General features: G+C 40.5%; 1 protein-coding gene across 4 annotated transcripts in view; it reads left to right on the top strand.

Moving 5' to 3' along the window:
• The window catches only part of CNTFR (ciliary neurotrophic factor receptor), a 572999-nt gene extending 558611 nt beyond the window's left edge, over window positions 1-14388 (top strand). For all 4 annotated transcript variants that reach the window (XM_063453544.1, XM_063453545.1, XM_063453546.1 and 1 more), the window contains 3 exons: window positions 1171-1351; window positions 12822-12981; window positions 13343-14388. In XM_063453544.1, the coding sequence (XP_063309614.1) occupies window positions 1171-1351; window positions 12822-12981; window position 13343 (342 nt within the window). In that variant the 3' untranslated portion in view covers window positions 13344-14388. The remainder of the gene's footprint in view (window positions 1-1170; window positions 1352-12821; window positions 12982-13342) is intronic.
• The last annotated feature ends 354 nt before the right edge of the window (window positions 14389-14742 follow it).

The following is a 14742-nucleotide window of genomic DNA, read 5'->3' as shown; positions in this document are numbered from 1 at the left end:
TGTGGCTCTATGTAAAACCATCAGCACCGTGGCTGGAATCTGGTTCATTCCCTTAGAGATGGTCTCTGATTTCAGCCCACCAGCAATGAAAGTGCTAATATTGTAATTGTTGATTCCTGGCTCATCTGACGTGTGTGTGTGTGTGTATTTTACATGAATCCATCTCTGCATTAACCAATACCTTGATAGGACTGTCACTACAGGAGGAGACTTACCTAACCCTGGTCCTGCCTGTGATGAAGCTCTGTATTAGGAAGGTGTTTGTTAGAACTGTTTATTCAGTAAAGTTCTAATTGTTGTCACAAAAAAATTAAATGGCACCATTTACACCGAAATAGCAAGTGTTTGACTACAGCATAGCGGGAATCGTGTTACATAAATTCTACAATTCAGTACAATTCGATTTTTAGAGGATAAACCCTAAAGTTTCCAAGGGGTTAATGTCAAAGTAACTGGGAACGTTTCCAGAGTCCTAGAACATTTCGAATCTGGTTTAGCTGCTATATGTAGATTAATTGTAACGTGTGTATATGCAAAAGCATCTCTCCTTGGCTGAAGATAATAGGAGTTGCTGATTGACTGATCTTGTTCACCCCGATAACGGTAGACATTCCTCCATTAGCACACTATATTGGGCGGGCGACAAATGCCCCAGAGACCGCTAATGGAGACGAGAGGGTCCGTAGGTAATGCGGCCATATGGATTATTGTTTTAACCATTCATGTAGCAATGTTACAGACAAAACGAAGACCTAATTCATGCTTAATGAACATGCAGTTGGCTACGAGACACATGAATTCCAATATCGTGAAAAAAATAGATGTGGTTCCGGCCCTTGAACCCCACAGACATAGTGCACAGTGTGACCACGCACCCGATACCCCAAAATACCTTTAGATATGGAACTCCTTTGTCACTCAAAGTAAGCAAACCGCAGAGTACAGCTCAGTTTAGACTGTCAGCTCTTGGGAACAGTATTTAAGTTATGTTGTATCTGTTTAGTTTCAGTATTCTGTTGATTCACCGTACTGAATCTATTTGATCTTGACACATTAAAGATAAATGTCACATTAATTCTTTATCGATTATAATTGTTATATTAGTGTATTTGTTATAAACTGAACATTCAGTATTGTCATTCTCCTCTGCATTATCTAAACTGTTCACAGGTAGAACTTTCAGATGGAACATCACACACAATCACTGACGCCTACGCTGGTAAAGAATACATCATCCAGGTGGCAGCCAAGGACTACGAGATCGGAACGTGGAGTGACTGGAGCGTGGCTGCTCATGCCACCCCGTGGACTGAGGAGCCCAAGTACATCACGACAGAAGCTCAGAAAACAGGTGAGACTGGTGCAGCGTAACCGGGCGCTTTATTTTGTTATATTGTATAGTAAGTAGAGGGAAACTGTCACTTCCCAGTTTTTGTAATTAATTAACCTCTATTTTTGTAAGTGATTAAAAATAAAATGAAATGCTCTAACCGGCAGCTAACTCCCTGACAATCATCATTAGACAGTGTTGCCATTTTCTGCCATTGACCATAGCTGGTGGGTGAGGAGGAACAATCTATAAAGGATTTGTATCACTAGAAAAGAACATATTAACATTGTGTTTCAAATCCCATCACTCTTGGGCGCCTGCTCCTTGACCCAAACCGCAGTGTTTTAGAACAAGTACCGTGGCTGGATTCAACTTTAAGGAAAGTCTCTAATGAGACAGAAGTTATTTTTTATATAACGTTACAGACTGGTTAGCCCTAAATACTGTAAAAAGGCTGTGAAATATAAAAGTAGTTATAGCCACATTTTTTAGTCCTGCAATCAAACTCCCATGACTCTTGGCGCTGCGAGTTACTCTCCTCTGTCAATGATGTCTGCAGTTTGCCCTGATTCTTTTAACTGGTGGATTATGGGTACATTTCCTTAGTAGTTATATTGCACTGTGTGTGTATAAGGAGCTGTACTTATATCGCACTGTGTGTGTATAAGGACCTGTAGTTATATTTCACTGTGTGTGTATAAGGAGCTGTAGTTATATCGCACTGTGTGTGTATAAGAAGCTGTAGTTATATTGCACTGTGTGTGTATAAGGAGCTGTAGTTATATTGCGCTGTGTGTGTATAAGGAGCTGTAGTTATATTGCACTGTGTGTGTATAAGGAGCTGTACTTATATCGCACTGTGTGTGTATAAGGACCTGTAGTTATATTTCACTGTGTGTGTATAAGGAGCTGTAGTTATATCGCACTGTGTGTGTATAAGAAGCTGTAGTTATATTGCACTGTGTGTGTATAAGGAGCTGTAGTTATATTGCACTGTGTGTGTATAAGGAGCTGTACTTATATCGCACTGTGTGTGTATAAGGAGCTGTAGTTATATTGCACTGTGTGTGTATAAGGAGCTGTAGTTATATTGCACTGAGTGTGTCTAAGGAGCTGTAGTTATATTGCACTGTGTGTGTATAAGGACCTGTAGTTATATTGCACTGTGTGTGTATAAGGAGCTGTACTTATATCGCACTGTGTGTGTATAAGGACCTGTAGTTATATTGCACTGTGTGTGTATAAGGAGCTGTAGTTATATTGCACTGTGTGTGTAAGGAGCTGTAGTTATATTGCACTGTGTGTGTATAAGAAGCTGTAGTTATATTGCGCTGTGTGTGTATAAGGAGCTGTAGTTATATTGCACTGTGTGTGTATAAGGAGCTGTACTTATATCGCACTGTGTGTGTATAAGGACCTGTAGTTATATTGCACTATGTGTGTATAAGGAGCTGTAGTTATATTGCACTGTGTGTGTATTAGGAGCTGTAGTTATATTGCACTGTGTGTGTATAAGAAGCTGTAGTTATATTGCACTGTGTGTGTATAAGGAGCTGTAGTTATATTGCACTGTGTGTGTATAAGGAACTGTAGTTATATTACACTGTGTGTGTATAAGGAGCTGTACTTATATCGCACTGTGTGTGTATAAGGACCTGTAGTTATATCGCACTGTGTGTGTATAAGGAGCTGTAGTTATATTGCACTGTGTGTGTATAAGGAGCTGTAGTTATATTGCACTGTGTGTGTATAAGGAGCTGTAGTTATATTGCACTGTGTGTGTATAAGGAGCTGTAGTTATATTGCACTGTGTGTGTATAAGGAACTGTAGTTATATTACACTGTGTGTGTATAAGGAGCTGTAGTTATATTGCACTGTGTGTGTATAAGGAGCTGTAGTTATATTGCACTGTGTGTGTATAAGGAGCTGTAGTTATATTGCACTGTGTGTGTATAAGAAGCTGTAGTTATATTGCACTGTGTGTGTACAAGGAGCTGTAGTTATATTACACTGTGTGTGTATAAGGAGCTGTAGTTATATTGCACTGTGTGTATAAGGAGCTGTAGTTATATCGCACTGTGTGTGTATAAGGAGCTGTAGTTATATTGCACTGTGTGTGTATAAGAAGCTGTAGTTATATTGCACTGTGTGTGTACAAGGAGCTGTAGTTATATTACACTGTGTGTGTATAAGGAGCTGTAGTTATATTGCACTGTGTGTATAAGGAGCTGTAGTTATATCGCACTGTGTGTGTATAAGGAGCTGTAGTTATATTGCACTGTGTGTATAAGGAGCTGTAGTTATATTGCAGTGTGTGTATAAGGAGCTGTAGTTATATTGCACTCTGTGTGCCCAACGAATCCGTCTGCCCAAAGGCTAGTTAAATGGCCGCAATGCCCCAGTGAGCCTTATCCTCTGCTCAGGATAAATGAGCAGATTCTTGGTATTAACAATGGGATTCTCCAAATACATGTGTAGGTTCTCAAAATGAATAGGTAGATTCAAAGTGTGAAAAAGTAGATTCTCTTGTTGAAAAGACACATGTTGTGAATAGGCAGAGTGGAATCTCAGTGTGAATAGGCACATTCTCGGTATGAATAGGCACATTCTCGGTATGAATAGGTACAATCTCTGTATGAATAGGTACAATCTCTGTATGAATAGGTACAATCTCGGTATGAATAGGTTCAATCTCGGTATGAATAGGTACAATCTCGGTATGAATAGGTACAATCTCGGTATGAATAGGTACAATCTCGGTATGAAAAGGTACAATCTCCGTATGAATAGGTACAATCTCCGTATGAATAGGTACAATCTCGGTATGAATAGGTACAATCTCGGTATGAATAGGTACAATCTCGGTATGAATAGGTACAATCTCTGTATGAATAGGTACAATCTCTGTATGAATAGGTACAATCTCTGTATGAATAGGTACAATCTCTGTATGAATAGGTACAATCTCGGTATGAATAGGTTCAATCTCGGTATGAATAGGTACAATCTCGGTATGAAAAGGTACAATCTCCGTATGAATAGGTACAATCTCGGTATGAATAGGTACAATCTCGGTATGAATAGGTACAATCTCGGTATGAATAGGTACAATCTCGGTATGAAAAGGTACAATCTCGGTATGAATAGGTACAATCTCGGTATGAATAGGTACAATCTCGGTATGAATAGGTACAAGCTCGGTATGAATAGGTACAAGCTCGGTATGAATAGGTACAAGCTCGGTATGAATAGGTACAATCTCGGTATGAAAAGGTACAATCTCGGTATGAATAGGTACAATCTCGGTATGAATAGGTACAATCTCGGTATGAATAGGTACAAGCTCGGTATGAATAGGTACAAGCTCGGTATGAATAGGTACAAGCTCGGTATGAATAGGTACAATCTCCGTATGAATAGGTACAATCTCTGTATGAATAGGTACAATCTCTGTATGAATAGGTACAATCTCGGTATGAATAGGTACAATCTCGGTATGAATAGGTACAATCTCGGTGTAAAGAGGTAGATTCTCGGTGTGAATAGGTACATTCTGAGTGTGAATGTGAGTAGATAGATTCTCTGAGTGAATAGATAGATTCTCGGGGTGAATAGATAGATTCTCGGGGTGAATAGATAGATTCTCGGGGTGAATAGATAGATTCTCGGGGTGAATAGATAGATTCTCGGGGTGAATAGATAGATTGATTCTCGGGGTGAATAGATAGATTGATTCTCGGGGTGAATAGATAGATTGATTCTCGGGGTGAATAGATAGATTGATTCTCGGGGTGAATAGATAGATTGATTCTCGGGGTGAATAGATAGATTGATTCTCGGGGTGAATAGATAGATTGATTCTCGGGGTGAATAGATAGATTCTAAAGGTGTGTATCAGATTATCAATGTTACCAGAGGGTATTTTTAGTATTAATGAGAATGAAAGAATATGAAGGTGAATATTGGGCGTTCCTGGAACGGGAAGGCTATGTACAGACCCTGCATAGTGCCAGTTATTGGGAATTATAGGAAGAATCTGGTAATGGTGGGTTTCTCGTACCCTATAGGTATCGGCAGATTGTCGGTCCCCAAAGATTACTTTTATAATAGAGCCCTGACCTCCCCCCGCCTCACTGCCATTACTGATCTCCTGGCTTCCTGCTGTACACATGGAACAAGCCATATATCATCATTATCATCAGCCTGCCCAGTAATTGACTCAAGGGCCATTGGGGAAAATCGTGCTGTTCAGAGCAGAATGTGAATTACAGTCTTTCCAACGTTAATAAGTGGATTTACATCATGAATTATGCTTTCTACAACGTGTTTTGTAAGTTTTCAAACCTAAATGACTGTATCTGGAGCACGGAGTCTGTGTTAAATGAAGACTGATGGGGCATGTTCTGCAAATTGGAGCATTCACTGCATTTACCCATAAAGCACATATTGGCCTCTGTTGCTCGATTACCTGGGCCTGGAACTGAGTCAAGGTTAACCTGTTCATTGCCAGCCCACACCTACTAAAACAGTAAAATATACTGCGTCCCATTATTAGGGACGCGCAGCACACCCCTCTCTGCCTTTTGTCTAAATCACTAATACTTGGCTTCTCATTAACATTCCTACCAAGTGTCCTTATTTAGGAAGGACAGTCCGTATTTTGGACCCAAATTCATCTTTTCTTTCCTAATGTCCATAATTTCTAGGAGCTCCATATTGTTGGTGTGACTGAGTGTATAACAGAGCTCCACAGCAATAATACTCCCAGTAATGTGTCTGAGTGTATAACAGAGCTCACAGCAATAATACTCCCAGTAATGTGTCTGTGTATAACAGAGCTCCACAGCAATAATACTCCGAGTAATGTGTCTGAGTGTATAACAGAGCTCCCCAGCAATAATACTCCCAGTAATGTGTCTGAGTGTATAACAGCTCCACAGCAATAATACTCCCAGTAATGTGTCTGAGTGTATAACAGAGCTCCACAGCAATAATACTCCCAGTAATGTGTCTGAGGGTATAACAGAGCTCCACAGCAATAACACTCCCAGTAATGTGTCTGTGTGTATAACAGAGCTCCCCAGCAATAATACTCCCAGTAATGTGTCTGAATGTATAACAGAGCTCCACAGTAATAATACTCCCAGTAATGTGTCTGAGTGTATAACAGAGCCACACAGCAATAATACTCCCAGTAATGTGTCTGAGTGTATAACAGAGCTCCACAGCAATAATACTCCCAGTAATGTGTCTGAGTGTATAACAGAGCTCCACAGCAATAATACTCTCAGTAATGTGTCTGAGTGTATTACAGAGCTCCACAACAATAATACTCCCAGTAATGTGTCTGAGTGTATAACAGAGCCCCACAACAATAATACTCCCAGTAATGTGTCTGAGTGTATAACAGAGCCCCACAACAATAATGCTCCCAGTAATGTGTCTGAGTGTATAACAGAGCCCCACAACAATAATACTCCCAGTAATGTGTCTGAGTGTGTAACAGAGCTCCACAGCAATAATACTCCCAGTAATGTGTCTGAGTGTATAACAGAGCCCCACAACAATAATACTCCCAGTAATGTGTCTAAGTGTGTAACAGAGCTCCACAGCAATAATACTCCCAGTAATGTGTCTGAGTGTATAACAGAGCTCCACAGCAATAATGCTCCCAGTAATGTGTCTGAGTGTATAACAGAGCTCCACAGCAATAATACTCCCAGTAATGTGTCTGAGTGTATAACAGAGCCACACAGCAATAATACTCCCAGTAATGTGTCTGAGTGTATAACAGAGCCCCACAACAATAATACTCCCAGTAATGTGTCTGAGTGTATTACAGAGCTCCACAACAATAATACTCCCAGTAATGTGTCTGAGTGTATAACAGAGCCCCACAACAATAATACTCCCAGTAATGTGTCTGAGTGTATAACAGAGCCCCACAACAATAATACTCCCAGTAATGTGTCTGAGTGTATAACAGAGCCCCACAACAATAATACTCCCAGTAATGTGTCTGAGTGTGTAACAGAGCTCCACGGCAATAATACTCCCAGTAATGTGTCTGAGTGTATAACAGAGCCCCACAACAATAATACTCCCAGTAATGTGTCTAAGTGTGTAACAGAGCTCCACAGCAATAATACTCCCAGTAATGTGTCTGAGTGTATAACAGAGCTCCACAGCAATAATACTCCCAGTAATGTGTCTGAGTGTATAACAGAGCTCCACAGCAATAATACTCCCAGTAATGTGTCTGAGTGTATAACAGAGCCACACAGCAATAATACTCCCAGTAATGTGTCTGAGTGTATAACAGAGCCCCACAACAATAATACTCCCAGTAATGTGTCTGAGTGTATAACAGAGCTCCACAGCAATAATACTCCCAGTAATGTGTCTGAGTGTATAACAGGGCTCCACAGCAATAATACTCTCAGTAATGTGTCTGAGTGTATAACAGAGCCCCACAACAATAATACTCCCAGTAATGTGTCTGAGTGTATTACAGAGCTCCACAACAATAATACTCCCAGTAATGTGTCTGAGTGTATAACAGAGCCCCACAACAATAATACTCCCAGTAATGTGTCTGAGTGTATAACAGAGCCCCACAACAATAATGCTCCCAGTAATGTGTCTGAGTGTATAACAGAGCCCCACAACAATAATACTCCCAGTAATGTGTCTGAGTGTGTAACAGAGCTCCACAGCAATAATACTCCCAGTAATGTGTCTGAGTGTATAACAGAGCCCCACAACAATAATACTCCCAGTAATGTGTCTAAGTGTGTAACAGAGCTCCACAGCAATAATACTCCCAGTAATGTGTCTGAGTGTATAACAGAGCTCCACAGCAATAATGCTCCCAGTAATGTGTCTGAGTGTATAACAGAGCTCCACAGCAATAATACTCCCAGTAATGTGTCTGAGTGTATAACAGAGCCACACAGCAATAATACTCCCAGTAATGTGTCTGGGTGTATAACAGAGCTCCACAGCAATAATACTCCCAGTAATGTGTCTGTGTGTATAACAGAGCTCCCCAGTAATAATACTCCCAGTAATGTGTCTGAATGTATAACAGAGCTCCACAGTAATAATACTCCCTGTAATGTGTCTGAGTGTATAACAGAGCTCCACAGTAATAATACTCCCAGTAATGTGTCTGAATGTATAACAGAGCTCCACAGTAATAATACTCCCTGTAATGTGTCTGAGTGTATAACAGAGCTCCACAGTAATAATACTCCCAGTAATGTGTCTGTGTGTATAACAGAGCTCCACAGTAATAATACTCCCAGTAATGTGTCTGTGTATAACAGAGCTCCACAGCAATAATACTCCCAGTAATGTGTCTGAGTGTATAACAGAGCTCCACAGCAATAATACTCCCAGTAATGTGTCTGTGTGTATAACAGAGCTCCACAGTAATAATACTCCCAGTAATGTGTCTGAGTGTATAACAGAGCTCCACAGCAATAATACTCCCAGTAATGTGTCTGAGTGTATAACAAAGCTCCACAGTAATAATACTCCCAGTAAAGTGTCTGTGTATATCAGAGCTCCACAGCAATAATACTCCCAGTAATGTGTCTGTGTGTATAACAGAGCTCCACAGTAATAATACTCCCAGTAATGTGTCTGAGTGTATAACAGAGCTCCACAGCAATAATACTCCAAGTAATGTGTGTGAGTGTATAACAGAGCTCCACAGTAATAATACTCCCAGTATGTGTCTGAGTGTATAACAGAGCTCCACAGCAATAATACTCCCAGTAATGTGTCTGTGTGTATAACAGAGCTCCACAGCAATAATACTCCCAGTAATGTGTATGAGTGTATTACAGAGCTCCACAGCAATAATACTCCCAGTAATGTGTCTGAGTGTATAACAGAGCCCCACGGCAATAATACTCCCAGTAATGTGACTGAGTGTATAACAGAGCCCCACAGCAATAATACTCCCAGTAATGTGTCTGAGTGTATAACAGAGCCCCACAGCAATAATACTCCCAGTAATGTGACTGAGTGTATAACAGAGCTCCACAGCAATAATACTCCCAGTAATGTGTCTGAGTGTATAACAGAGCCCCACAACAATAATACTCCCAGTAATGTGTCTGTGTGTATAACAGAGCTCCACAGCAATAATACTCCCAGTAATGTGTCTGATTGTATAACAGAGCTCCACAGCAATAATACTCCCAGTAATGTGTCTGAGTGTATAACAGAGCCCCACAGCAATAATACTCCCAGTAATGTGACTGAGTGTATAACAGAGCTCCACAGCAATAATACTCCCAGTAATGTGTCTGAGTGTATAACAGAGCTACACAGCAATAATACTCCCAGTAATGTGTCTGAATGTATAACAGCTCCACAGTAATAATACTCGCTGTAATGTGTCTGAGTGTATAACAGAGCTCCACAGTAATAATACTCCCAGTAATGTGTCTGTGTGTATAACAGAGCTCCACAGTAATAATACTCCCAGTAATGTGTCTGTGTATAACAGAGCTCCACAGCAATAATACTCCCAGTAATGTGTCTGAGTGTATAACAGAGCTCCACAGTAATAATACTCCCAGTAATGTGTCTGTGTATAACAGAGCTCCACAGCAATAATACTCCCAGTAATGTGTCTGTGTGTATAACAGAGCTCCACAGTAATAATACTCCCAGTAATGTGTCTGAGTGTATAACAGAGCTCCACAGCAATAATACTCCAAGTAATGTGTGTGAGTGTATAACAGAGCTCCACAGTAATAATACTCCCAGTATGTGTCTGAGTGTATAACAGAGCTCCACAGCAATAATACTCCCAGTAATGTGTCTGTGTGTATAACAGAGCTCCACAGCAATAATACTCCCAGTAATGTGTCTGAGTGTATAACAGAGCCCCACAGCAATAATACTCCCAGTAATGTGACTGAGTGTATAACAGAGCTCCACAGCAATAATACTCCCAGTAATGTGTCTGAGTGTATAACAGAGCCCCACAGCAATAATACTCCCAGTAATGTGACTGAGTGTATAACAGAGCTCCACAGCAATAATACTCCCAGTAATGTGTCTGAGTGTATAACAGAGCTCCACAGAAATAATACTCCCAGTAATGTGTCTGTGTGTATAACAGAGCTCCACAGCAATAATACTCCCAGTAATGTGTCTGAGTGTATAACAGAGCTCCACAGCAATAATACTCCCAGTAATGTGTCTGGGTGTATAACAGAGCTCCACAGCAATAATACTCCCAGTAATGTGTCTGTGTGTATAACAGAGCTCCACAGCAATAATACTCCCAGTAATGTGTCTGAGTGTATAACAGATCTCCACAGCAATAATACTCCCAGTAATGTGTCTGAGGGTATAACAGAGCTCCACAGCAATAATACTCCCAGTAATGTGTATAACAGAGCTCCACAGCAATAATACTCCCAGTGTGTCTGGGTGTATAACAGAGCTCCACAGCAATAATACTCCCAGTAATGTGTCTGAGTGTATAACAGAGCTCCACAGCAATAATACTCCCAGTAATGTGTCTGAGTGTATAACAGAGCTCCACAGTAATAATACTCCCAGTAATGTGTCTGAGTGTATAACAGAGCTCCACAGCAATAATACTCCCAGTAATGTGTCTGAGTGTATAACAGAGCTCCACAGCAATAATACTCCCAGTAATGTGTCTGGGTGTATAACAGAGCTCCACAGCAATACTACTCCCAGTAATGTGTCTGAGTGTATAACAGAGCTCCACAGCAATAATACTCCCAGTAATGTGTCTGAGTGTATCACAGAGCTCCACAGTAATAATACTGCCAGTAATGTGTCTGAGTGTATAACAGAGCTCCACAGCAATAATACTCCCAGTAATGTGTCTGGGTGTATAACAGAGCTCCACAGCAATAATACTCCCAGTAATGTGTCTGGGTGTATAACAGAGCTCCACAGCAATAATACTCCCAGTAATGTGTCTGAGTGTATAGCAGAGCTCCACAGCAATAATACTCCCAGTAATGTGTCTGAGTGTATAACAGAGCTCCACAGCAATAATACTCCCAGTAATGTGTCTGGGTGTATAACAGAGCTCCACAGCAATAATACTCCCAGTAATGTGTCTGAGTGTATAACAGAGCTCCACAGCAATAATACTCCCAGTAATGTGTCTGAGTGTATAACAGAGCTCCACAGTAATAATACTCCCAGTAATGTGTCTGAGTGTATAACAGAGCTCCACAGCAATAATGCTCCCAGTAATGTGTCTGAGTGTATAACAGAGCTCCGCAGCAATAATACTCCCAGTAATGTGTCTGATTGTATAACAGAGCTCCACAGCAATAATACTCCCAGTAATGTGTCTGAGTGTATAACAGAGCTCCACAGCAATAATACTGCCAGCAATGTGTCTGAGTGTATAACAGAACTCCACAGCAATAATACTCCCAGTAATGTGTCTGTGTATAACAGAGCTCCACGGCAATAATACTCCCAGTAATGTGTATGAATGTATAACAGAGCCCCACAGCAATAATATTCCCAGTAATGTGTCTGAGTGTAAAACAGTGCTACACAGCAATAATACTCCCAGTAATGTGTCTGAGTGTATAACAGAGCTCCACAGCAATAATACTCCCAGTAATGTGTCTGTGTGTATAACAGAGCTCCACAGCAATGATACTCCCAGTAATGTGTCTGAGTGTATAACAGAGCTCCACAGCAATAATACTCCCAGTAATGTGTCTGAGTGTATAACAGAGCTCCACAGCAATAACACTCCCAGTAATGTGTCTGAGTGTATAACAGAGCTCCACAGCAATAACACTCCCAGTAATGTGTCTGAGTGTATAACGGAGCTCCACAGCAATAATACTCCCAGTAATGTGTCTGAGTATATAACAGAGCTCCACAGCAATAATACTCCCAGTAATGTGTCTGAATGTATACCAGAGCTCCACAGTAATAATACTCCCAGTAATGTGTCTGGGTGTGTAACAGAGCTTCACATCAATAATACTCCCAGTAATGTGTCTGAGTGTATAACAAAGCTCCACATCAATAATACTCCCAGTAATGTGTCTGAGTGTATAACAGAACTCCACAGCAATAATACTCCCAGTAATGTGTCTGAGTGTATAACAGAGCTCCATAGCAATAATACTCCCAGTAATGTGTCTGAGTGTATAACAGAGCTCCATAGCAATAATACTCCCAGTAATGTGTCTGAGTGTATAACAGAGCTCCATGTGTTTAGAAATCATTCTGTGGAAATAAGATATGTTGTGCTTGTTCTAATTTATTTTAGTTGTTTAAAATATTAGTAAGTCACCTACAATTTAAATTTCTAAGAACAGCCCCACCCAAACCCCAAAATTAAAGTGTCCCAGTTTGTCCATTTACAATGTTGAGGGGTTTGCGTTATTAGGGGTGAGCTGCACAGTGTCCGCTCCCTTTTCTTCATATTCTTTCTTTTGCCCCTTTTTGCAGAAACAACAACGTCTATTACAACAACCACCACGACGTCCTATGTGGTTCCACCCACCACCAAGGAGTTAGAGCCAGAATCTGTGATCGGAACCTCGTCAGTGGTCCGGTTGTCGTGGATGACTGTATCATTATTGGTGCCTATTGGTGTACTGCTTATGTGGTATGTTCTCCTCCTAGAATGCATCGTTACTGGGCAGTTATAATAAACATGTTGTGCACTTACAGTAGGGTTTAGGTATGGCTAGAATAATTGGTTCTAAAGGTAAGGGGGGTATATGGGTAATTTATTCTGGCCATTTTTACATCCACGAGATTAGGCATGTCTTAATGAGAGGGTTATGGTAGGGTGGGGAATCTACCGACACCGTGTAAGGGGGCAAACCATTGCTAAACAAGTTGTCCCATTGCCGGGCAAACGTAATGGTTACGAAGTCATATTGTGGCTCGCTGCTCTTCTCAAATACTATCTATGTAAACGTGTAGTAAATGTAATATCATTTATACAATGTTCTGTTTTGCAGATTCCCTCTTTGCGTTTCCTGGTGAAGAAAGGATTTCAATATTGATTTTTCTCAATTTTGCACATGTTAAGGAGGAACCCGTTTCTTTTCATTTTATCTTCATTGGTTAATGTTTATTTTTCTTAGAATGGACAAATCCAGCGAAATATGGAGAGCTGTTAATGCCCAGCAATTCAGACAGATCTGTTTGGGGGGGAAAAAAAATATCAAAAACACACAGTAACAAAGACAATACTGTAACAATAATTCAACTGTATCTGCAGTAAAAATAAAGAACTGTCTGCCAAAACAAGGGACGCTTTATTGGAAGCCGGCCAGATTTACACCTGCACAGCATGTCCGTGGGAGGATCTCTGCATACAGAGAGTTTGGATCAGGTTTTGGTTCAAGGGACACCAAGATCGTCATTGGATCATACAGCTATACAGCCATGCCAAAGACTATCACTAGTTTATTTCCCTCGATGCTGTGCTCCCCTACGACAACACAAGAAACATGCTACAGCTGTCCGAAGGGCAAGACCCAGAGCAAAGGATTCTGGGATATTCTGAGCCACACTCTCGCTCTGTAATATAAACGTTTCCTTCTTTATAACCGTATTGGCCTTTATTTCTCATGCTTTACTTTTTTATGAAATGTGCAAACTGTGTTTCTCTTTATTTTAAAATCTTATTTTTTGTATTTTTTTTTTTTTTGCTGCTGTCCAGAAAAACAAAAACCCCGCCATCCTCTTCTTATGGTCGTTCGTTTGATACCAACATCAGAACTAGCTGATTGATTGACTAAAGGAGGCGTTTGCAATGAGTCGCTGACCGCCATTCTTCAAAAAGGATTACATTCGGGAGACGCTCGTTAGCATCCTACTATGAGATAAACATTTTTATTATGGAGGCTCTCCTAAAACGTTCCCACATTTCTGAGACATTCCCTCTCAATGGGGCTGACATTGTTTGCTGCCCAGTGACATAAAACACGTGCTGTGATGGGGGCTGTTTCTATGGTGGTCCCACTGATGTGGAGTGATTTAAACATAACATGACACATTATTTCTGGTCTTTTATTGTCCCTAACGGGAGGAGGACATGATGTAACAGAGAATGCCCGATAAAAGAGCGATAAGAGTTTTGTGATGATAGACTTGCTATGACATCAAACACCTACCTGTAGCTTAATGTCCCCTTTTAAAGAAGGGCTAAGTAATTGTTCGGACAGGTTAATGTGAATCCAATTTAATGACACGAAGTAGAGATAAAATATTTTATAAATACATTTTCACTGATATTCACTTCTGGGTTTCCAGATTGCTACATTGGGGAGTTTAGTAATTAACCCCAGAGTGTAACTCTTTTTCTCTTTGAAATGTTGGGGATATATAATAACAAACCTATTGTAATGAATAC

This window comes from Pelobates fuscus, chromosome 5 (genome assembly GCF_036172605.1).
Source record: "Pelobates fuscus isolate aPelFus1 chromosome 5, aPelFus1.pri, whole genome shotgun sequence".
Classification (NCBI taxonomy): Eukaryota; Metazoa; Chordata; class Amphibia; order Anura; family Pelobatidae; genus Pelobates; species Pelobates fuscus.
Note: the sequence above shows the minus strand (reverse complement) of the source record. Positions and strands in the feature narration are given on the sequence as shown.